Source organism: Pinus tabuliformis, chromosome 2_2, assembly GCF_031772625.1.
Source record: "Pinus tabuliformis cultivar Carrire ecotype Pingquan chromosome 2_2, CPIR1, whole genome shotgun sequence".
Classification (NCBI taxonomy): Eukaryota; Viridiplantae; Streptophyta; class Pinopsida; order Pinales; family Pinaceae; genus Pinus; species Pinus tabuliformis.
In genome coordinates, this window is record NC_142300.1 from 454,138,150 (window position 1) to 454,160,654 (window position 22,505).

A 22,505-nucleotide genomic window follows, 5' to 3' on the forward strand; every position below is an offset into this window, starting at 1 on the left:
CAGGGGTCGAGGTGGAAATATAAGATCATGTCCATCATTCACTGGAATTTCACAAAAGAAATCTCCAACTATTCATAATGCACTGCAGACGAGTACAAAAAGAGATAAACCCTAGTCAAAGGAAAAGAGATACACTTTACCTCCAAGTTAAAGGAAATTACTTGTAGGACAACGAGATGGCATGAGCAAGAAATTTCTCAGCATCTTAAGAGCATACATTTTGCTCAGAGGAGTTGCAAATCTCCTCACAGCCGAAGAACCAGAAGAATGACTCTCTCGTGGTGCTCAGAGGGGAGGGTAGTTACCTCTAACCACTTTCCTCAATCTCAACCATTGATCCATAACCTAACAAACGAGAGCCCTAGATCGGGTATTTTACCAATTCCGAGTATCCATTTCCACATGGCAGAATATCGATAAGCATCGAGAGGGATCAGAGGATCCGCCTAATTGTAAACTTTTATATATACAACATGTGCATAAGCACTTTAGCACTATAATGACATATATAACATGAATTGATATGCAACATGTGCATTGGTTGTTAACCCTTGGACCCTAAAAAATGAAAACATTCATAATGTGCCCAAGAACTATAATTAAATCTCACATTATAAGTTTAAAAAATAAGTTTGATAATAAAGAAGTTACATATATGTAAAATTATTAAGGTAACAAGTTAAAAAAAAATTGCTTGAGGCGTGTTACATTAATATTTCAGAGCTATAAATTTAGTAAATTGATATGATAGTTAACAATGTTTTTGTGTGAGTTAAATTTTCCTAAAGTAAAAAACAATAAGTATTTCTAAAATATAAATAACATAAATTGATATGATAGTTAAAATGTTTTTATGTGAAGTAATATATATATATATATATATATATATATATATATATATATATATAGATATATATATATATATAGATATATACAATGTTTTTGTGTGAAGTAAATTTTAACCAAGTGAAAATTAATAAGCATTTTAGATATGTAAATTATCTAAATTGATATCTTAGTTAACATGTTTTTGTGAGGAAAAAATTTATCAAATAAAAATTTTTATGATATACTAAGTACATAAGTTGATATCACAGTGAAAATGTTTTTGCGTGAAGTAAACTTTATCAAATAAAATTTAATAAGTATTTCAAATATATAAAGAAAACATTTTTGTCTAATGTAAACATAAATGTTTAATGATAATAATATTTTAAATGAGAAATAATGTTATAATAAATTACATAAATATATATTATACTTAAAATGTGTTTCTATGAGGTAAATTTTATAAAAGTAAAAAATTATAAGTATTTAAGATATATAAAAATTTAAGATCATTATTAGAAATATGAGTTCATAATATGGGTTAATTGACCTCACACTATTCAAATTTGTAAATTATAATCCTTTATAAGAAAAGAGAGAAAAAATGAAGAATAATTTAAATGTAAAACAAAGTTACAATATTTTAGATAATTTAAACTAACCTAGATCCATCTTAAACCCAATTTAAACTAACCTAGATCAAATCTCTTGAAATGAAAACCTCTTTTTGAGTGCAAAAATGTAATACCCCTCTGTAAATATGGTAACATTGAATTACTTTTCCTTACTATTTACCTAAGAGACTATTGATTATGTTTAAAGATCCAATTGAATAAATTATGAATATTAATATTTAAATTTAATCACAAAAGAATTTAAAAGGTCAACCATAAAATTACAGGAAAAGTAATGTAATAGTAAGTTTCATATTCAGAAAAGTTGAAGACACTTATGGGTAGGGACAATTGTCTTCCCAACCTCCTTCTCTTGAGACAAAACATATCGGATGGGAAAATGAAGCGAAGAGGGAAAGAGACCCGAGGCAACCTTCGAGGAGAAAGATTGTAATATGATTGAACCTATGACAAGGCATTGTAGAGGGAGGTATGACGTTGCGAGACATAGAGTTATTGAGTTGGTTGGAAAGTGGAACTCTATTTGAAACCCTAGACTGAATCTGGTTGGGATCGAGTGGTATTGAGTGAACTTATTAAGGTTATCAAACTAATTCTTTTCTAGATATGAAGCTGGATCAAGGGGAGTGCTAGCAGTGTTACTGATTCTCATAGGTTGGGAGGAACGTTCCTTCCCACTTTAGTTTTTTGGCTAGATGGAAGCAGAAACATATAAGTACTAAGGAAACATATTCTATTTATTAGTTATTGTCATCTGTAGATCAAGTGAAATTCGTTATTGTTTATAAGGACTACAAATTGTGAGGTATGTTTGCATGTATACTTATATTGTCTCAAGAAGAAATATGGCATTGAAAAGTGGGGTGAAAACATTGTACTTATGTGTAAAGTGCGAATTTTTTAAATGTAATAGGAATATCATATAAAGAATGTCAAAGAGTGGACAATAATTATAATGATTGATATGGAAAAGAGGTTCAAAGTTTAAGACAACTAACTCTAAGGAGGTATGGGATAGTTCTTGGGCTAGGCCAAGTTACCAACAACCCAAGAACAATCCCTTGACAACATAGTTACCAATCAAATGGGAACTATTACCTCAAAATGGGTACTCTAGCCCAAAATCCCCAAAAACGCATGAAAAAACAACCCAAAACTGAAAATTGTGTCTGCCATAACGATGTTTTATTTTTTAGGGTAAATTTTCAACAGTTTTTTAAAATGGAAGTAAAAACCAATTTTTTTTTACAAAATGGATGAAAAAAACACCCTAAAATAAGTGTTGATGCTGGAACAAAAAAAAATCGGGTTACCATTTTGATACTTTTCAGCAATGGAATTAAAGATAAAATATTAGGACTTTGAAAAACTCTAAAATTCCTACAATTCTCGGACACTATGTTAAAGATAAAATATCACGTCTCAAATCCTGATAATTCCAATAACTTCCATCCATGTTGTTAAAGACAAAAAATCTTGACTCTAAAAAACCCTAAAATTGTAATTGTTTTCAACCATAGCATTAAAGATAAAATATTAAGACTCAAAAACATTAAAATCTTGACAATTTTTCAACCATGCAATTAAAACTAAAGATTATGATTACAAAAAAACTAATAAGTTTTCAAAATATTTGAAGCATGACATTATGGAAAAAATTTATGACTAAAAAAACTTTAAAAATGAACACCTGAATGAAAGAGTTATTATATCAAGGGTAATTTATTTTTTAAATGCTAAATATATAGCGATTTTAAAATCTTAGCCCAAGACAACTTGATACATTGCAATAAAAATTTAAAATTCAACCATCAAATTGACACATAGTGTAGGTGAACTCGACCCATTGTAATAAAAACTTAAAGAACAACCATGAAATTGACACATTGTGGGGGCATACTCGATTCATTATAACAAAAACTTTAAAATCAACTATCAAATTGTAGATAATGGGATCGGGTTGCTTGTCTTATTGCTCTGATAAGAATCAACAAAATAGTTTCATTAATCCTTGAAGATCGTTCCAAATCACCAACCCATATACATTCAACACTTATCACTCAAATCTCTCATGAACATGCAAATAGAACCAATGTGGAACCACGAAATTCGAGCCTCTTGCTTGCAGAATTCGGGAACCTTTCTTAATTGTTTCTTCCCTTTTTTTATAAGGAGAGGGGAAGTTTTGAAAATAGTTAAAAAAATATCTTATCCTGAGCTCCAGCTATCTCATTGACTAGTTGTCTCGGCGTGCAAAGGGTTTTTCGCTCAAATCATTGCAACATAATGATTCCTTCTTTAAAATACATTCATAACAAAATAACAAAACAACAAAATACAAAACATGGGAAGACCTGAATGATGCCTATAGCCAAAATATCTCCATGCCACTTCATGTGATGGTCGCTGATCAAGCCACGTGTTTGCCACAATGTGCCTCTATCTGTTACTCGGTCAATCCCCTTGTCGCTTTCCGCCTGAACTGAATCAATTTCCCATTTTCTGGAGCTGGGAGTGATCAATGGTGATGGCCTCTGCGTTGCTCAGGAATCGAAGCTGCTGACTCATCCATCCCTCTAAACTTCCTTTATAACACTCTCGAAGCATCATATACCCAATAACATTGTCGTAACGCTACATCAAAGATTCTCATTATTGGCACTTTATACTTAAAAACTTTATAGAACAGGCGAGTTCCAGGATCCTTTGGCCCCCTTTGTTTTAGCCCCTTTCTGCGATTCTCTTCATATGACCGGGGGCTATGACCACGTGCTTAGCCTTAGGGCACTAGTGCTCTTTTGTTCCTTCCTGGGGGCCTTTTTCCTTTGTAAATATCTTAGCAACCATTTCCTTTAATTTCCTCTAGCGACCATGTGCTGGCTAAGTATTAGAGCCCCTCAATTCGGCGATTTCCAATTGAGGTTTTTCTTTGGGAGTTGTGACATGCTTGTTTCTCTGATCATTGTTAGCCCTCTGCGCTTAGCCCCAACCCGCGCCTTCGGTTCTTTGACTCTTCTTGTGACTATGCGCCAACCTTGTATTGAAGCCCCTTTATCGGTGTTTTTCAAGTGTCCACTGCTGTAAAGTGCCAATATCCATCAACCTCCAATATGTGATTGTCGATGTGATGTCATCACAACCACGTGGCACTCCTTGAGTGGTGACACATGTCACCCGAATATGTCCCCATAGGCCCCCTCAAAATGCCAAAACAGAATGCCACATGTCCTTCCGTACCGCCACATCACGCTGACTTCATTTGTCACGTGTCCTTATCGGAGCCAATCCTGTGCTACCATGTGTAGCTTATCAGGACCAACCGGATGTTGCCACGCATCCCACTAGAGGAGAGAGAAAAGGATTCATCCGCCCTTGGTTTTGCGGGGAAATCCTTTGTAAATTTATTTTTGGGTCCCCTGGCGATTTTACACTATCGACACAATTTCAAGGTTCACGCATTCAAGAGTTGCGTTCCTCCAATCGCTGATGTGCCAATCTTCTTGTTGTTGCAATGTGCCGACCGTCGATCTCCAATACTGCCTGCTTCATTTGTGGTCACCAATATATCAAACTTTTGACATGCATTATGTCGATGTGCTTGTAGTTCTAATGTGCGATCGTCGATTGCCGATATGCCTAACTACTGGGATCTCCGATAGCGATCACTAATATTCTATGTTGTTGGACCTTTGATATATCGGAGCTCTGATGTTTGATGTGTCGATATGCCATGTTGCTAGGACCTCTGATTGCGATCTCCAATATCACACCTCTGACATGTGAGGTGTTGATGTGCCATAATTGCATTACCTCCGATATGCGATATCCGATATTGGGCCTCTGATTTTCCTTATTTCCTTAGGCTTTAATCCTTGAACTTCAGAAGACCATATCTTTTGATCTAGAAGTCCATTTTTGGACTTCCACATATTGTTCGAAAGATTGTTGAGGGAACTTTCCAATGGAGAGGGTCCAATTTAGACTTTGAGTCTTTTTGAGGCTTGGAAGATGACGACAAATTTCTATGAACTTTTGCACACTTTTAATAGTCGAAAACATAATTTGTAGTAGGTGACAACACTACCAACCACCCGAGATAAGCCCCCTTTTTTTGTTATGAAAAAGTAATACATAATAATAATATAAATTTTTTCACAATAAAAAATAATAATAAATAATAAAATTAAATTGTTATTTCAATTAATTACAAAAATCATTATAAATATAATAAAATAAATGGAAAACAAAAAGATAAATAAGATAATTTTTTATAAAATAAATGAAATTATTTTCTTTAAGTAACAAATTTTTTATTAATTTTCTTTATAATCAAATAAAAAAGAAAAAACATAATGAAATAATAAATAAAATGTAATTCCTCTATAATACATGGTATTGTATACATCATCATTGTTCTCAGTGAACAATACTTGTTGCTTGTTCTTTTTAGAACATTTCATCAAAATTTACTTTTGTTTTTCTAATATATTTCCCCATTTGAGTAACTATTCCCTCATCTTTATTTATTAATACCATCCATAAAAAGTTATAGTCAATAAAGTGTAAGAGTATTTTCAGTTTGTCATTATTATTTCTTTCATACACTTTTTCTTTTAAAAAATAAAAGTGTGTCCAAAATCTTATGGCCTAACACTTCAATAAATTTAAAAAAAAAAATCCCCAACTCAACTTTGAACATGTTAAGAGTTTCTAATGAACAATAAACAACATATGTGGTATCTATGAGCTTCGAAACTTTTGCCTTTTAGTGATATAAATGCTATCAATAAACTTTATTAATATATTTGTTAAAAAACATGTAAATTTTTTTATAAATATCTTTTTTAAGTCATTTTCACCCAATAAACATATCATTTTTTTAAAGCCATTTTCACTAAATAAACCTATATTTTTTAAACCATAATATAACCACACAAATAAAAAAATTAATATTAACATTTAATTTATCATCTTTCAAAAACATTATAATAAAACAAATATAACACTATAACAAAACAAATAAAATAATGACGAACTACTGCTCTAACATATTTCAAAACAAGTAAACCTTTAGTTTATTATTTTTAAAAAACATTATAGCCAACGAAAATGACGAATTACCAAGCTTGATGCTTCCTTGATTTTGGAAAAGACACATGAGACATAGTCTTCATTTGAGACGATTCTTCCTCCTCTAATTCTTTAATTTTCTCCAGGGTAAAAGGATAAGCCTTTGGTCCCCACCTATCTAGCAAAGGCAGTACAGGTTTATCAGCTGTAAATAATTTCCCATTTGGCTCTATTATCGTGATTATGGCACGCTCCTTTGCCCATAACTCTGATCCTTGGTCTGGTAGACACCCTTTAATGAGAAAGTACTTCACTACTCTGGTCAATATCCATGGCTCTTTTAGGACCAACCATGGAACCTCTCCTGAAAACTGTTCAAACACCTCCAATCTTATATTTGTATTTGGCTGCACAAGTGGAATTGATATAACTTCTAAGTTAAGAGACTCTTTCATCATATTATACAGTTGAATCAAAGAGCCGAGACGAATATCACAACATATGTCAAGAGGCCTGATGTCCAAGAAGATCCTTTTTCCTTCCATTTCTTCTACCCCGCATGCAAAAGGTCTGGAGTTTTCATTTGAAGCCTGCAATTATAATGTAAACAAAGTAAAGAACAGTTAGTTAATAAAATAGAGAACAGTCAGTACATGGGACTGAAATATTTATTTATAAAATAGAGAACAGTCAGTACATACTACTGAAATATTTATTTATTTGGAATGAAAGTTGGGAAATATGGAGTATTTCTCTATATTTGGTGGATGGTAAACTCCTTTGGTCTTCATTACTAGGTGTAGCTTCAAGGGAATAAAAAAGAACTTGTCATTAACAACAACTAACAATAATATCAAAGAATTTCACATCTGACTCTAAACTACTTGAAGTAACTTTCAGGGACTGAAATTTGTTATAAATATTAAGATAAAATTGTTCAAAAAAAGTTATAACAAAAAACAGAATTTCATATTTGACTCTAAATTACTTGAAGTAACCTTCAGGGACTGAAATTTGTTATAAATATTGAGATAAAATTGTTCAAAAAAGTTATAACAAAAAACAAAACCTAATACCTTCTGTGATGCATAATTTTTACAAAACACAAAATTAATACCTTCGGTAATGCATAATTTTTACAAAACACAGAACTTAATACCTTCTCTGATGCATAATTTTTATTTCTCTGAAAAATATCAGTGGTCGGTTCCCTTCCAGTTGCAAACAGTTCCTTTAACAACTCAATATTACTCTCTCTGGCTGTTTGTACTAGTTGTGTCAACCTGTGGTAACTTCTACAGTTGCACAATAAAAATTCCTCGACTTCACGGCCTGTCAAAAGTTTCCAACAAGGAAGATATTTAGTAGCACCTTCCTCGTCTCTCACCATCTTCGTTCTCATCTGAATATAAGAATACTTTCCATCTTCTTCCCGTGATTGATCTGCAGTGTCGAATGTTGAGATCACCTTTCGATGCACATCATAAACATGAGTGTCCCGATTCCTATGCCCCACAATTTTGCCCTTCACATTCACAGGCAATTTATTAAAATTGCTGCCCATGTAAATTATTTCAAAGTTCGTTTGGATTTCATCTATCGTGTCTTCAAATAAAGGCCACGGGAAATCATAACAGTAGTCTCTATGGAAATCAAACATGAGGAGCAAGAGGGAGTCTGCACGAAGATGGTCAGATAGATGGAATGGCTCTCCTTGTCCATTGGTGAGAAGCGAATCGAGTTCTGATGACAAGTTCTTTTCTATATTATCCCTTTCATCCTTCGACAAAGCCTGAAGAGAAATCTAAAGTCAGTGCGAAGAAAAAATTATATATAATTCATATTTATTATAAAAGTCCACATAATAGGGATGGATGGATGTTATGTTACCTGTCCTGTGCGCACTACCAAAGACCATAATGGATTGCCTTCTTTTTGAATTTCTTCCCATCTCTTCAGCAACATTTGGCTATCGACGATTGTCACATATTGTAATGTTTTTATCTTCAATACAAGGTCCATCTCTTTCCCTTTCAACATTGGACAACCACTTAGATAAAACCGTCGCAATGAGGGAAGGCAATAGAAATATTCAGGAAGCCTTTTCAAACTGTGGCACCCATCCAGGTGTAGAGATTCCAAGCAGGAAAGGCGATGGAAGTCATAACATAATTATTCGAGGTTGTAGCAGTCAGCTAAATCCAGTTTTTTCAAACACTTGAGTTGACCAAAACCTTCTGGAAGTTTCTTTAAACTCGTACATTCTTCCAGATAAAACTTTCTTAAATTTACTAATTCCCCAATTCTATCTGGAAGCCTCTGTAAATTGCTGCACTTAACCAATGAAAGATCTGTGATAAAGGAAAGGTTGCAGATGCCATTAGGTAGTTCTTTTAAACTTGAACAGCCTGACATATCCATTGACAAGGCCAAAGAGTTCATCTGTCCAATGCTTTCTGGAATACTTCTTAACTCACTACACTTCTTCAAACCTAATTCAGCAAGTGATGGTAAGTTTCCTAACCCAAGAGGGAGATCTAGTAGTCTTTCGCAAAAAGACAGATCCAGTAACTTCAACGCTGTGAGTTTCTCAAAATTATTAGGAAGCAATATTAGATTCTTGCAACCTTGAAAATTGAGTTCTTGCAAAGAAGTTAACCAACCAAAATCTTCAGGCAATTGCCTTAAACTCGAACAGTATTCCATTCTGATTAATCTTAAAGATTGAAGCTTTAAAATTGACTTTGGTAGTTCCTCTACAGATGTGCAATATGAAAGCGTTAGTTCTTCCAAACCATTTACTAGATCTCCCAGGTCTTCAGGCAATTTTTTCAACGCTACAAAGTGGGTCAAATTTAGTATCCGCAAACTCCCGAGTTGCTGAAGATCGCCGGAAGAAATTTCAAAGGCATGGGGATGTAACCTTCCATCAAACTCCATGTATCTAAGACTCGACGGTATCTGCAAGTTATTTGTGACAACCATAGTTATTCGAATCATCAAAACTAATAAAAGGGTTCATTTTTAAAAGAAAAATGAGTGGGCAGGCATTGGACTAAAGATTTGAAAGAGACTTACCTTACGGAAATTCAAATCCTTTGGTTCGTACTTCAAATATTTCAATCCCTTTGACTTGGATACATCAAAGGGAAGATTGGGAATTGCAGCTTGTAGAAAGATCAAGTTCCCAAACGTTTTATTACATTTGTCCTGCACTTTTATAAAGTTTCCCAGTGCAAGAACTCTCAGGGAACTATACATGAAGTCCAATTTTGATGCTGATATATCGAGTAGATCCTTATTATTTTCACTCAGCCATATACCTTTGATATCTGGAATTTCCTGCATGACATTATTAAATATAATTGAGTAATACATACAGGCAAACTAAACAAAATTAATTCCATGATCTCGTACCTTCTCATTTAGAAGCTCCTTAATTTGATTTCCATTGGTGAATGTGAATCTTATTCCCTTTGTCTTCTGAAGGCCGATTGACAAAATGACATCGTGTACAACTACAACCCCATTTGTGCCTCTGGTTACAAGTGCTCTACTTTCCAGCATATCCAGTTCAATCGGTCCCACAATATCTGCCACTGTGTCCCAAGCCCATCCTTTGAAAAAGGAACAAATATCCAGAAATGGATCTTTCAATACCTCAGGGAGATAATTGTATGCGAAGAGGTAGGACTCTATTTTCCCGATTTCACTGTCCCATTTTTCTTTCTCCTTCAACAATATTCTATAGGCTTTTTGTTTATCATTTTCTTCACGTATGAATCCTCCTACCAGTTCCAAAAGTTTTGGAATTCCACCATATGACTGTACGATCTTGTTCAATTGGGTAGAATTTATTTGCTTCTCCTTGTAGTTTGTCTCATCATAAATTTCTCTCCCCAAAAGATGCATAGCTTCTGCATCAGGAAGCCCTTTCATAGCATAAACTATAGTTTTCATTTGTAACGCTCTACGGACTTCTATGTTACGTGCAGTGAGAAGCAGTCTCACTTTCTTCGCTTTATTCATATCCTTGGGCAAAAGCCGCCCAAGCTCATCTTGCCCCAAAACGTTATCAATGTAAATAAAGGCGGGGACCTTCTCTAGCATTCCGCCCAGTTCTCGCTGTCCATCCTCATGCTTTCTAATATCTGGAACCGTCTCTCCATGTTCCATCAAATCTTTTAAGATCAATCTCTGCAACTCTACTATCTTTGGAGTTGAATCGATATTTTCGAAGAGTTGAACTGTGGAATATTTACATCCTTGAATGTCAAGGAGTGAAAAGACGGCATCTGCAAGGGTGGTTTTACCTATTCCTCCGAATCCATGCAACATAACCGCAATAGCATTCTTTTCACTGCCCAATTCCAAAAGATCAATAATTTCTTTTGCTGGCTCCTTAACCCCAACTGTTTCAACAAAACATTTAACATTAGATCCATGTCTGTAGTAATAAAGACTTCAAATTGAATAAATTAGTTTGACAATGTATTCACCTGCATGTTCCGGATATCTTCTGGACAGAGGCGCTTTCTTCCGGTCATTAGCATCTAAAATACAAATACCCATTTGTGTATAAATCTGCCTGTACATGCGATCTATCTCTTGTCTGAAATTATCCAGATCTTCCTTGTTTACCAAGGCTTTGAAGAACCTGTAATGATTCAATGAAATTTCATTAGAACACTGATTTCTCTCTATTGGACATGGGCATGCGTTTGACAAGGACGAGGGCCGAGGCAGGGGCATTCTCAGAGAACAAAGTTGAACATTCAAAAAAGGCAAACAGAGAATTGCTCCATTGATTATGGTGCAGTGAAGTGGAAGCACACGTGGACCTTTTATATGGCCAGATCTAAATTCTAATAATAGGAAAAGGTTGGAGTTGTCATGTGCCTCAGCTGGACTGTTATTTTAGTCACATTCCTTTATGGTTGAAAGTTTCTACTTCTAATGATTATTTCATTTTAATTGAAGGTAAACATCAGAATAAGATTTCCTTGGATCGTGTATATGCTTGAAACATGTGAATACTTCATTTGGTTGAAGGTGTAAATACGTTAATCCTCTATATTTCAATGGGATAAAATACAATTTAAATATTATAACAAGTGAGCAGTGGGTAAGATGAGAGAGAGAGAGTTAATAAATGGTTTCAAGTAGTAGAAAAACAGAGGATATATCTGTTTGCTTTTCCTATGTATCTAATTCTTGATCTGAATTGAATAAAGATTTAGAGAAACTTGTTAGGGTTCTGTGATTGCCCCTTGCCTCTTTATGATGTGTGGTTTATGAATTTGGTAGGAAAACTTCTTTGAAGAGCTGCTGTAACTACTCTATTTCCTCTTGACAGTTTATTACAGGCAGCGGATACTTTATTTGTGTATGAATTTGGTAGGAAAACTTCTTTGAAGAGCTGCAGTACCTACTCTATTTCCTCTTGACAGTTTATTAGAGGCAGCGGATACTGTTATTTGTGTATGTGAGAAACAGATTGAATGAGATCTGCTTTTTCAGAAGAAAGTATATTTTGACCAAATCAGGGACAAGTTGGAGAGTAAATTTACCAGGGAACATTTGCATCCATTTGATTGAATAAAGGATTCTCATGTCGTGGGTTGAATGATACTTTGTTTGGACTCTTACTGAGGCAAACTTGTTAGAAGGCTGTCATTTCTCCTTGCCTCTTTAATTTATGATGCGTGGTGTATGGATTTGGTAGGAAAACTTCTTTGAAGAGCTCCAATACCTACTCTATTTCCACTTGACAGTTTATTACGGGGAGCTGATACTGTTATTTGTGTGTAGCAGGTTGAATGAGATTTCCTTTTTCAGAACGAAGCATATTTGGACCAAATCAGGGACATCTTGGAGAGTAGATTTACCATATTTAGACCAAATCAGGGACAAATTGGGAGAGTAGATTTGCATCCATTTGATTGAATGCTTCGGTTTTGGGTTATTAGCAGGTCTCTGAAACATTTGATTGTTTAATGACATAGTTGTGGGGTTTTCATCGAGAGCTCTATATGTGCGTATCAATATATAAACAGTCAAACTAACAAATAAGATTAGACTGTTCAGGACTCACTTGGAAAATTTTGACGAGTCAATCTGACAACAGCACATGATGTAGCCTTCGACTACCAATTCGGTTGCTTCTTTAATTACTTCGTACATTCCTTGAGGGCTTTCTTTGAAATGCTTGACAAGTTTGGCCAGAAAAATCATTTCCTTCAGAAGACGCAGGCACTCAGCTTTGTTGGCATCAACTTCTTCAAACCTCTCCACGATATTTGCTACTACAACGAGACCTGCAGTAACCAAGTGTGCCGTTCCCATACCCTGAAGGACACCGCTAACAACTGTCTTGATTGCGTCACCAGGAATAGCATCTGGCTGAATATGATAAAATAAACAAGAAAAATTTAGATGATGGACACGATCCTCGAATTTGACCATAAAAGTTCTATGAATTAATTAAGCATTGTCAAATCATGAAGGTCCGAAGTTTAATACTCACAACGACATTGATTCCCTCTGATACGAACTCTTTTAATTTGAATAATGTTTTGGAAGCAGTGGGCCAATATTGTTGAGCACCCTTCCTTTTTGACGAATTTTTGCTTCCCTGAACAAAGGGAAGCGAAATTTCATTCATTCTGTCGGTTAATTTTTCAATGTGCAGGTGTCCATATAAAATCACATTATCGATATCAATGATAGCGATGAAGTTTACCTGGATGAGTTCCAAGCGTTGGGATATGTGCTTAATAAGACCGTCGAGATCAACCTCCACATTGTCTCCTTCTAGCGCCGAAACGTCTTTATTTCTGATGCAAATAGAAGAGGAGGACATCCCTTGAAGAGAAGAGGACTGGGCTTCTCCAGGTTGAGTAGAGGAGGAGGCAACCGATTGTTGGGAGTGATAAATATCCTCTGTAGCCATGACCACTGTTGGAACGCAGGAAGAATAGGAGGAGATAGCTGTTTCTGGAACGGTGGAAGAGGACGAGGCAACATATGGAAGATGAGATGGAGCGGAGAAGGCATCACCTGATGGAGGAGGAGGCACCACCTCATCCTGCTTTACAACAACAGCACAAGAGGAGGCGTCTTGATGTGCAGAAGAAGAGGAAGACGGCTCAACACTCTTCAGTTGGGCATTTGACTTTGACGTTGATGCAGGGATTCTGGGGTCATGCCGTGTAGCAACTGTTGGAAAAGCAGCGTTTGTATCGACATCTTTGGAAAAAGCAGTTGCGGGGGAGGAGGTAGAAGGGGTGTTTCTCCCCAGAAAGCAAGAAAAACAGGAGCAGGAGCAATCCTTTTTCGTCATTGTAGTAAAAACAAAACAAAGAAGGACGAGAGTCGAAAAACTGAAATTTGAAACTATCAGTTCTACGAATTCACTCAAATTCACTCACTGCAATATATCATAAATATTATCATTTAGCTACCTTCTCCTTCTGAACATATTTATTGATGTGATCTGTGCCAACCTGAAACATTGTCTTAATAGGCAGAGGGCAAAGAAAACAAGGCCTCAAGCAATTCTTCGGTGTCCACCGAGCGTTTGTAGAGTTCACTATTAAGTGAATATGAAATATTGGAAAGATTGCGAAAAGAGGAATCGGGTCAGAGATATGAAGAAAATCACTAAAAGGAGAAACAGAAAGAAAATGATATGTTCCGGTCGGTGGTCGTCGAAAGGAAATTTGGTACTCTTCAATCATGACAAAATGCCTGAAGAAAGCTCGAGGAAATTCTTATATATAGACAGAGAGAGAGAGATTCTTTCATTTGTAAAATACTTGTCTGAAAGTGAGTGTGAAAAGGGAAATCAGCTGGAAAATTGGAAAACAATCATAAATTGCCCTATGAAGTGCGGCACACAAATGAAGAGAACGAGGGGAAATTCTTCCATATACGAGATCTTTTTAGGAAAAAAAAGGGAATTTCTTAAAAACCTGGTTTCGATGGATCAATTAACTCGTAGAACTTTATCAGAGGAGTGATTGCACAAGACAAAATAAACGTTACTGTCTGTGTGCTTCCGTCAGATTGGATCCCGAGAGTTATGGCCATCATTCACGGGAGGCACACTGTGACGGTGCGCTGTAGGATTCGGACAATGTCTTAATAGATCGAGGGATAGTTTCTTCGGAGACATTGGATAAAATTGAAAAGATACAGAGAAGATTAGCGTGGTCCCTGGGAAAGGTTGAGACGACAAAGGGAGAAATGGTCCAAATTTTTAGGTAGAGGGATAAAACTAAGGAAGGCGTGAAGAAATTCTTTCAATATATACAAGGCTGTGTACAATTTACGAAAGGCCAATCTGAAAAAATTGAAAGATTACTGAGAAAAAGATATCGAAGAAGAGATATGAAGAAAGTGTGGAGAAATTGTTCGCTGTGGGACATGAATTCAATAAAAGGAGATTTGGAAAATGATCGTCGCCAAGAAAGTCGGTAGTCTTCCATCGTCAGAAACCGCCGTCCCATGCGAAGAAATCAAGAGAGATACAGTGAAAGATAGTGAAAAGGGAAATCAGTGGGAATTGATGAGATAGAAAGAAAGTGCGGAGAATTTCTCTAAAATTTGGTTGCTTGGGAATTCATGAGATGAAAGGAAGTGTCGAAAATTTCTCAAAAACTTGGTTGCCTGGTTGCGTGGTGAAGTTTTTTTTGTGGTAGTGTCTTGTTGATGGAAAGAAATATCATCTGTGTTTTTGATTGGTTTTTGTTTTTAATATTTGAATGTTTATATGATTAGTGTATAAAATTATAGTAATTGATTTTTTTTAATGGTTATTATTAAAAAAAATTAACTCTATAGTTTATTAGGATTAATTTTTAATATATAAAGTAATTTGAGGAATGAGTAATTGGGTAACTTTAAATTTTATAGTCATAATATTGTCATTTTTAATTGAGTTGCTTTAAACTAAATTTTTATATATTAGTATAATTATATAAATTAAATGATTGGTAATTTTCATAAGCATCAATTAATGATATTATTAAAATGTACAAATACATTTCACACGACTAAAATGAAAAAAAATCATAAAAATAACTAAAGTATAATTTTATTATTATTATTAATTGTAAAAATAATTAATATATGAATTAAACATATATACATTTTTAATAATAAAAATAATAATATCCATTTTTAAGGTCACAACCAAGCCGACACCAAATTGGTGTATGAGACCCCCTTGTTTGTGGGACAAGGGACCCACCTCTGCGCAACGATTTGACTGCTAAGTCTACCAAGGCATACATACTCTACCCCCCTTTGGTTTTGAACTTGCGACATCTTAGGAGGAAACACATGCTCTTAACCATTAGGCCCACTCAAGATGTGATAGGAGGCCGGATATGTCACAAGATTGAGAACTGCTATGTATTAAAATACAAGGTAAATCAAACATTAACCATGATCATAAATAGAAGCAATCACACACATAAGAACACCACGAATTACCTTGGGAAAACCCCAACCTTCGGGAAAACCTAGCCTAATAGAATTCTATTAGATTTATCCAAAACCCTGACCAAGCCTGCAGGGGAGACTTGTCAACCCTTAGTCCCATACACTGACTAGGGAGACCCTGCTTAACCCTTGGCCCCTCACACTAGTCGGGGAGGCCTTGCTCGACCCTTAGCACGTTGGTTCTTGGAACACTTACAATGAAGACAAATAGGTCTATTTATAGGCTTCTTTCCAACCAAATACAATTGAAATAATACCACGGGCCACAAAGCTATGTGCCCGAAACTATTAGTTGTAGACAGTCATTCCTGAGTTAAGGTTAATCCTAACACTCCCCCCTTAAGTTTGACTAGGGAATTTGTATGGATTTAACCCCCACCCCCTAAAGATCTGAGAACTCGAGAATTCCACATGCTTAATTATATCATCTCCATTATAAGTAATATATTTCTTGGTTCATTGCTTCTTGCCTTGTCTTTCTCTATGCATTGTACATATGACATTGATGTCCATATAAAAAGTATCCATTTGTCAGATTACATATGTCACTAGCCATTGCAACTGCCAATTCTTTAGGAGTTCTCTTCAGGTACATGGTTCATCAATTTATTCATACACACACATATCCTCCTGAGCCACTTATTGTCACTGTATGTTCACAACGACCGCTCAACCACTTTTTCTTGAGAATGTAGTACTTGTTCACCTTGCATGATGAGTCAAGGCCATCTTGTGTGTTTGGTAAACATTAACAATGATTTCTTGTTCCCTCTTACAATTAATGCAAAGATTCTCCATCCAGTCAAGATAATTAGGCCACGCGATTTCTTCAAGCTTTTCATGGAGTCTGGTGACATTGTAGACTGTGTCTCTTCGTCGTTTCAGATATGGTCATTCCTTAGCTTGGAAAATTTCTCCATGGTAGGATCTAAGTGAATTGATGTCCATTTGCAATATCTTAGCAAAGTCTTCGCCCTCTTTTCTCTTATATCTGTGTCAAAAATTTCGTTAGTCATGTTGTTGTTGAGAGGCATGATTTCCATCTCCATTGCATCGATGATGTCTGCACAATTTTGGGATGTCCTTGACTTTTCATTGACTAGGGCCTGAAATTGATTGTACTTTAATAGACAATGCATGCCGACATAACCCTTTTTCATAGTCTTACGCGTTGTCGAAGAGTGTGACATGATAGGCCGTCATTAAGCTCTCCATTGTTGATCTGTCCACTACAACTTGCAGAGACAACAAAAACTTTACCATGGCCCCCACATAGGGTTTCTCTATGTCGATCTAAAATTTTCAGCTCATATGAATTAGCTTTTACATTGAGTTGGTCTTGTCTCCTCCATCAAAAATCATATCGACATTGGCTCGTTGATCTAGATCGGCCCTGCGCTAGATCTGCCTCTGTGCCACTCAAATCCTCTTCTTTTGCACAGTTGTATGGATGCCCCATGATCGACTCTCTCTCATAGTGGTAGATCCACACAAGATCTGACCAATTCTTTGTTGATCCAACATTTTCACACACATATCTAACCGAATCAATGTTGATCCAATACCTTCATATGCATATCTACCCTTGCACTTAGATCCATCCAGAATTAAATTGTACATAACAGATCTGTAAGATGATCCAAAATACATAAACTTTAGTTTAATTATTTAGAATATTTAATTAGATTTTAGAGACATTTTAGAATAGCTAATTGTTGTAAAAGATATGACATCTAGAAATGTGTTGTTTCTTAGGAACCAATTTAGGAAAATAGTTAGTAGTGTTGTTATGAGAGCATTAAATGTAAATGGACACTTGTAAATGAAATAAGTGATCCATAACAAAATTAAGTTAGGACATTAGCTTATTTAAAGCTAATTTATCTGCTTTCAAGAGTGTTGAGTGATTGTGTGTAAACTCTTGCAGATTCTATGTAATTTTCTTTTCTTTATTAATAAAATTTGTGCGTCTGAGAACACTTCTGCTATTATTGTGGTATCATAGCAATAGTAATGCAACTGATGTGAAGAGGAGATTCCACTTCTGGAGTCTCTTAAAAAGCTCCATCAAATTACTTACTGGTTGAAAAGTATGAAAAATTCTCAATTTTATTAAGGAAACGAAAAATTATTATTATTGTTGATTTGAGATTTTGAGTGTCGAAATTTAAACTTTTTTATAAAACCCCCGTTTTATTCCTTCTAGAAGTGAAAGTCAAAGTTTTGATGTGGCTGCTAAAAACACATATAGTGTAAATATTGTATTCTCCATGTCTATCCCATCAATAGCTGATCGCATAGACGAGCCAATAGAAGTCCAACCTCTACCATGCAAAATCCCAGTTGCCTGAAACTATTCCCAAGCTTTTCAAATTCGCAACTATGTGTTCTTGTGAGAAAACTACCTCAGCATATTCTTGATTTATTACCTTGCGTTCTGAATGCTTGTGTTCTCTTTTTTCTTGTCCCGTTTCCTCTTAACCTCATCAAAATGCCGTGTAGAGACCCACTGTGATGAGGCCCCCTGTGATGACGTGCTGCAGCATATAAACAATGTCTTATACGCAAGAGGGCATTGAAATAAACAAGGCCTGAAGAAATTCTTCGATATCCACCGAGCGTGTGTAGAGTTCACTATTAGGTGAATATGAAATATTGGAAAGATTTCTGAATCGGGTCAGAGATATGAAGAAAATCACTAAAAGGAGAAATAGAAAGAAAATGATATGTTCTGGTCGGTGGTCGTCGAAAGGAAATTTGGTACTCTTCAATCATGACAAAATGCCTGAAGAAAGCTCGAGGAAATTCTTTTATATATATAGAGAGAGATTCTTTCATTTGTAAAATACTTGTCTGAAAGTGAGTGTGAAAAGGGAAACGGAGTTGTCTATAATGCGACTTTTTGAGATTCCGGTGACGGAATCCGGCGGAAGGAATTGATATGAAATCATGATTTATTGCAGTTAAAATGGTTTTTTAACTGCATATTCGGATTCAGCACCCTGAAAAACCCCTGGGACGCTTTCATTGTGCAGAAACTAGCTATCAAACTTGGATTCCAATAAATTACTGCCAGATTTTCACCGGAAAAAACCGCCGGAAAGACTTTCAAAAAGTCGCGTTATAGACTACTGCAAGGGAAACCAGCTGGAAAATTGAAAAACAATCATAAATTGCCTTATAAGTGCGGCACACAAATGAAGACAGCGAGGAAAAATTCTTCAATATACGAGATTTTTTGATGAAAAAAAGAGGAGAATTTCTTAAAAACCTGGTTTCGATGGATCAATTAACTCGTAGAACTTTATCAGAGGACTGATTGCACAAGACAAAATAAACGTTACTGTCTGTGTGCTTCCGTCAGGTTGGATCCCCGAGAGTTATGGCCATCATTCACGGGAGGCACACTGTGATGGCGCGCTGTAGGATTCGGACAATGTCTTAATAGGTCGAGGGATAGTTTCTTCGGAGATCTGAAAAAATTGAAATATTACTGAGAAAAAGATATCGGAGAAGAGATATGAAGAAAGTGTGGGGAAATTGTTCGCTGTGGGACATGAATTCAATAAAAGGAGATTTGGAAAATGATCGTAGCCAAGAAAGTCGGTAGTCTTCCATTGTCAGAAACCGCCTTCCCATGCGAAGAAATCAAGAGAGATACAGTGAAAGATAGTGAAAAGGGAAATCAGCGGGAATTGATGTGATAGAAAGGAAGTGCGAGAATTTCTCTAAAATTTGGTTGCTTGGGAATTCATGAGATGAAAGGAAGTGTCGAAAATTTCTCAAAAACTTGGTTGCCTGGTTGCCTGGTGAAGTTTTTTTGTGGTAGTGTCTTTTTGATGGAAAGAAATATCGTCGTGTGTTTTGATTGAGCTTAAAGGTTGTTTTGCCGGGAAAATAAATATAATGATTGTAAAAGATATGGTGGCGTCCTTTTCCATGGAAAGAAATATCATGTGTGTTTTTGATTGATTTTTTTTTTTTAAATATATGAATGTTATAGGATTAGTGCATGAAATTATGGTAATTGATTTTTTTAATGGTTATTATTAAAAATAAATAATAATATAATTTATTAGGTTTAATTTTTAATATATATAAAGTAATTAGAGGAATGTGTAATTGCGTAACTTTAATTTTTATAGTCATACTATTATTATTTTTAATTGAATTACTTTAAATTAAATTTTACTTTTATATATTAATATAATTATATAAATTAAATGATTGGTCAATGTTCATAAGTATCTATTAATGATAATATCAAAATATACACATACATTTCACATGACCAAGATTTAAAAAAATCATAAAACATAACTAAAGTATAACTTTATTATTATTATTAATTGTAAAAAGAATTAATATATGAATTAAACATACATACATTTTAAAAACATGTCACAAGATTGAGAATTGTTATGTATTAAGAGACAAGGTAAATCAAACATTTACCATGAACATAAATAGAAGTAATCACACACATAAGAACACCAGGAAATATCTTAGGAAAACCCCAACTTTTGGGAAAACCTAGCCTAATAGAATTCTATTAGATTTATCCAAAACCGTGACAAAGCCTATTGGGGAGCCCTGCTCAACCCTTAGTCCCATACACTAATCGGGGATACCTTGCTTAACCCTTGGCCCCTCACACTAGTCGAGGAGGCCCTGCTCGACCATTAACACGTTGGTGCTTGGCACACTTACAATGGAGACAAACATGTCTATTTATAGGCTTCTTTCCAACCAAATGCAATTGACATAATACCATAGGCCATAAAACTATGTGTCTGAAACTATTTGTTGTAGACTGTCATTCCTGAGTCAAGGTTAATCTTAACAATCCCCCCTTAAGTTTGATTAGGGAATTTTTATGGATTTAACCCCCCCTAAAGATTTGAGAACTTGAGAATTCCACATGCTTAATTATATCATCTCTGTTATAAGTAATATGTTTCTTGGTTCATTACTTCTTGCCTTTCCTTTCTCTATGCATTGTACATATGGCATTGATGTCCATATAAAAAGAATCCATTTGTCAGATTACATATGTCACCAGCTGCTGCAACCACCAATTCTTTAGGAGTTCTCTTCAGGTACGTGGTTCATCAGTTTATTCATATACACACATATCCTCATAAGCCACTTATTGTTGCTGCATTCTCACAACAACCGCTCAACCTCTTGTTCTTGGGAATGTAGTACTCCTTCACCTTGCATGTTGAGTCAAGGCCATCTTGTGTGCTTGGTAAAAAGTGACATTGATTTCTTGTTCCATCTTACAATTAATGCAAAGATTCTCCATCCAGTCAAGATAATCAGGCCACACAATTTTTTCAAGCTTTTCATGGAGTCTGGTGACTTTGCAGGTTGTGTCTCTTCGTCGTTTCAGATATGGTCATTCCTTAGCTTGGAAAATTTCTCCATGGTAGGATCTAAGCGAATTGATGTCCATCCACAATATCTTAGCAAAGTCTTCACCCTATTTTCTATTATATCTGTGTCAAGAATTTCATTAGTCATGTCGTCGTTGAGAGGTGCGATTTCCATCTCCATTGCATCGATGATGTCCGCACGATTTGGGGATGTCCTTGACTTTTCACGGACTAGGGCCTGAAATCAGTTGTAATTTAATAGACAATGAACGCCGACATAACCCTTTTTCGTAGTGGTAGCTATAAAAAGCTTCCCAAAAATCCATTAAAGAAGGTTGCTAAGAATGTGGCTCTTGCCATTAAATCTATTAGCTCAATGAGTTCCCTGCACCATAAACTCATTGAGAGCAACCCTATCACTCCTAGAATCTATGGTCTCCCCAAAATTCACACTTAAGGAGCTCCCTTAAGGCCCATTGTCAACACCATTGAAGGTCCTACCTACCTTCTTGCTAAGTTCCTTGCGTTAAATATTAAACCCTTAGTTGGTCGTACAGAGTCCTTCGTAAAAGACTTTGCTTCCTTTATTAATGAACTCAAGGACATTAAGCTTGACCCTGGGGACATTCTTGTTAGTTTTGATGTAGTTTCCCTGTTCACTTGCATCCCTATTAATAAGGCCATGGAGGTGATCAACTGCCTAACAGATCCTAACACCGCTAGGTTAGTTGAGATCTGCCTCACTTCCACCTTTTTCAGTTTTGAGGGAGAGTTCTTCGAGCAAACTTGTGGGGTTGCCATGGGCTCACCCCTATCCCCTATCGTCGTTAATATTTTTATGGAATATTTTGAGTCCAAGGCTCTAAACTCTTACCGGCTCCTACCTAAACTTTGGAAAAGGTATGTGGATGACACCAATGTCATCTGGTCTCACGGCCAAGAGGAATTAGATCTCTTCTTCGATCATCTCAACAATCAATCCTCAGTCATTAAGTTCACTAAGGAGCAGGAAGTTGATGGTTGCCTCTCGTCCCTTGATATTGTCATTTCTAAGAATAGTGATGGTTCCCTCTCCCACCAAGTTTTT

General features: G+C 35.5%; 2 protein-coding genes and 1 non-coding gene across 3 annotated transcripts; 1 reads left to right on the forward strand and 2 right to left on the reverse strand.

The window, feature by feature from the left end:
• Positions 1-6,536: 6,536 nt before the first annotated feature.
• On the reverse strand, positions 6,537-8,700 carry LOC149193210 (uncharacterized). Its single transcript, XM_089404814.1, has 3 exons — positions 8,424-8,700; positions 7,693-8,325; positions 6,537-7,123 (listed from the first exon to the last, which is right to left on the reverse strand). The coding sequence occupies exons 1-3, from the start codon at positions 8,571-8,573 to the stop codon at positions 6,581-6,583; spliced, it is 1,326 nt and encodes a 441-aa protein (XP_089260940.1). The 5' UTR covers positions 8,574-8,700; the 3' UTR covers positions 6,537-6,580.
• Positions 8,700-14,927, reverse strand: LOC149193211 (disease resistance-like protein DSC1). The gene is made up of 7 exons (XM_089404813.1): positions 13,276-14,927; positions 13,060-13,167; positions 12,628-12,935; positions 11,033-11,190; positions 9,951-10,945; positions 9,612-9,875; positions 8,700-9,494 (listed from the first exon to the last, which is right to left on the reverse strand). The coding sequence occupies exons 1-7, from the start codon at positions 13,873-13,875 to the stop codon at positions 8,706-8,708; spliced, it is 3,222 nt and encodes a 1,073-aa protein (XP_089260939.1). The 5' UTR covers positions 13,876-14,927; the 3' UTR covers positions 8,700-8,705.
• Positions 14,694-14,795, forward strand: LOC149193212 (U6 spliceosomal RNA). Its single transcript, XR_016255366.1, has one exon. It is a non-coding gene; the product is annotated as a U6 spliceosomal RNA (small nuclear RNA).
• Positions 14,928-22,505: the final 7,578 nt, after the last annotated feature.

What these genes read in the sequence shown, in the direction of transcription:
- LOC149193211 (XM_089404813.1), bottom strand. Translation starts at nt 13,875, where the DNA reads ATGACGAAAAAGGATTGCTCCTGCTCCTGTTTTTCTTGCTTTCTGGGG. An exon ending in CAGAGGGAATCAATGTCGTT is followed by an intron (nt 12,936 to 13,059) that starts GTGAGTATTAAA and finishes TATCATATTCAG; the next exon opens with CCAGATGCTATTCCTGGTGA. An exon ending in GACTCGTCAAAATTTTCCAA is followed by an intron (nt 11,191 to 12,627) that starts GTGAGTCCTGAA and finishes GAATCATTACAG; the next exon opens with GTTCTTCAAAGCCTTGGTAA.
- LOC149193210 (XM_089404814.1), bottom strand. Translation starts at nt 8,573, where the DNA reads ATGTTGAAAGGGAAAGAGATGGACCTTGTATTGAAGATAAAAACATTA. An exon ending in TGGTAGTGCGCACAGGACAG is followed by an intron (nt 8,326 to 8,423) that starts GTAACATAACAT and finishes ATTTCTCTTCAG; the next exon opens with GCTTTGTCGAAGGATGAAAG. An exon ending in AAAATTATGCATCAGAGAAG is followed by an intron (nt 7,124 to 7,692) that starts GTATTAAGTTCT and finishes TTATAATTGCAG; the next exon opens with GCTTCAAATGAAAACTCCAG.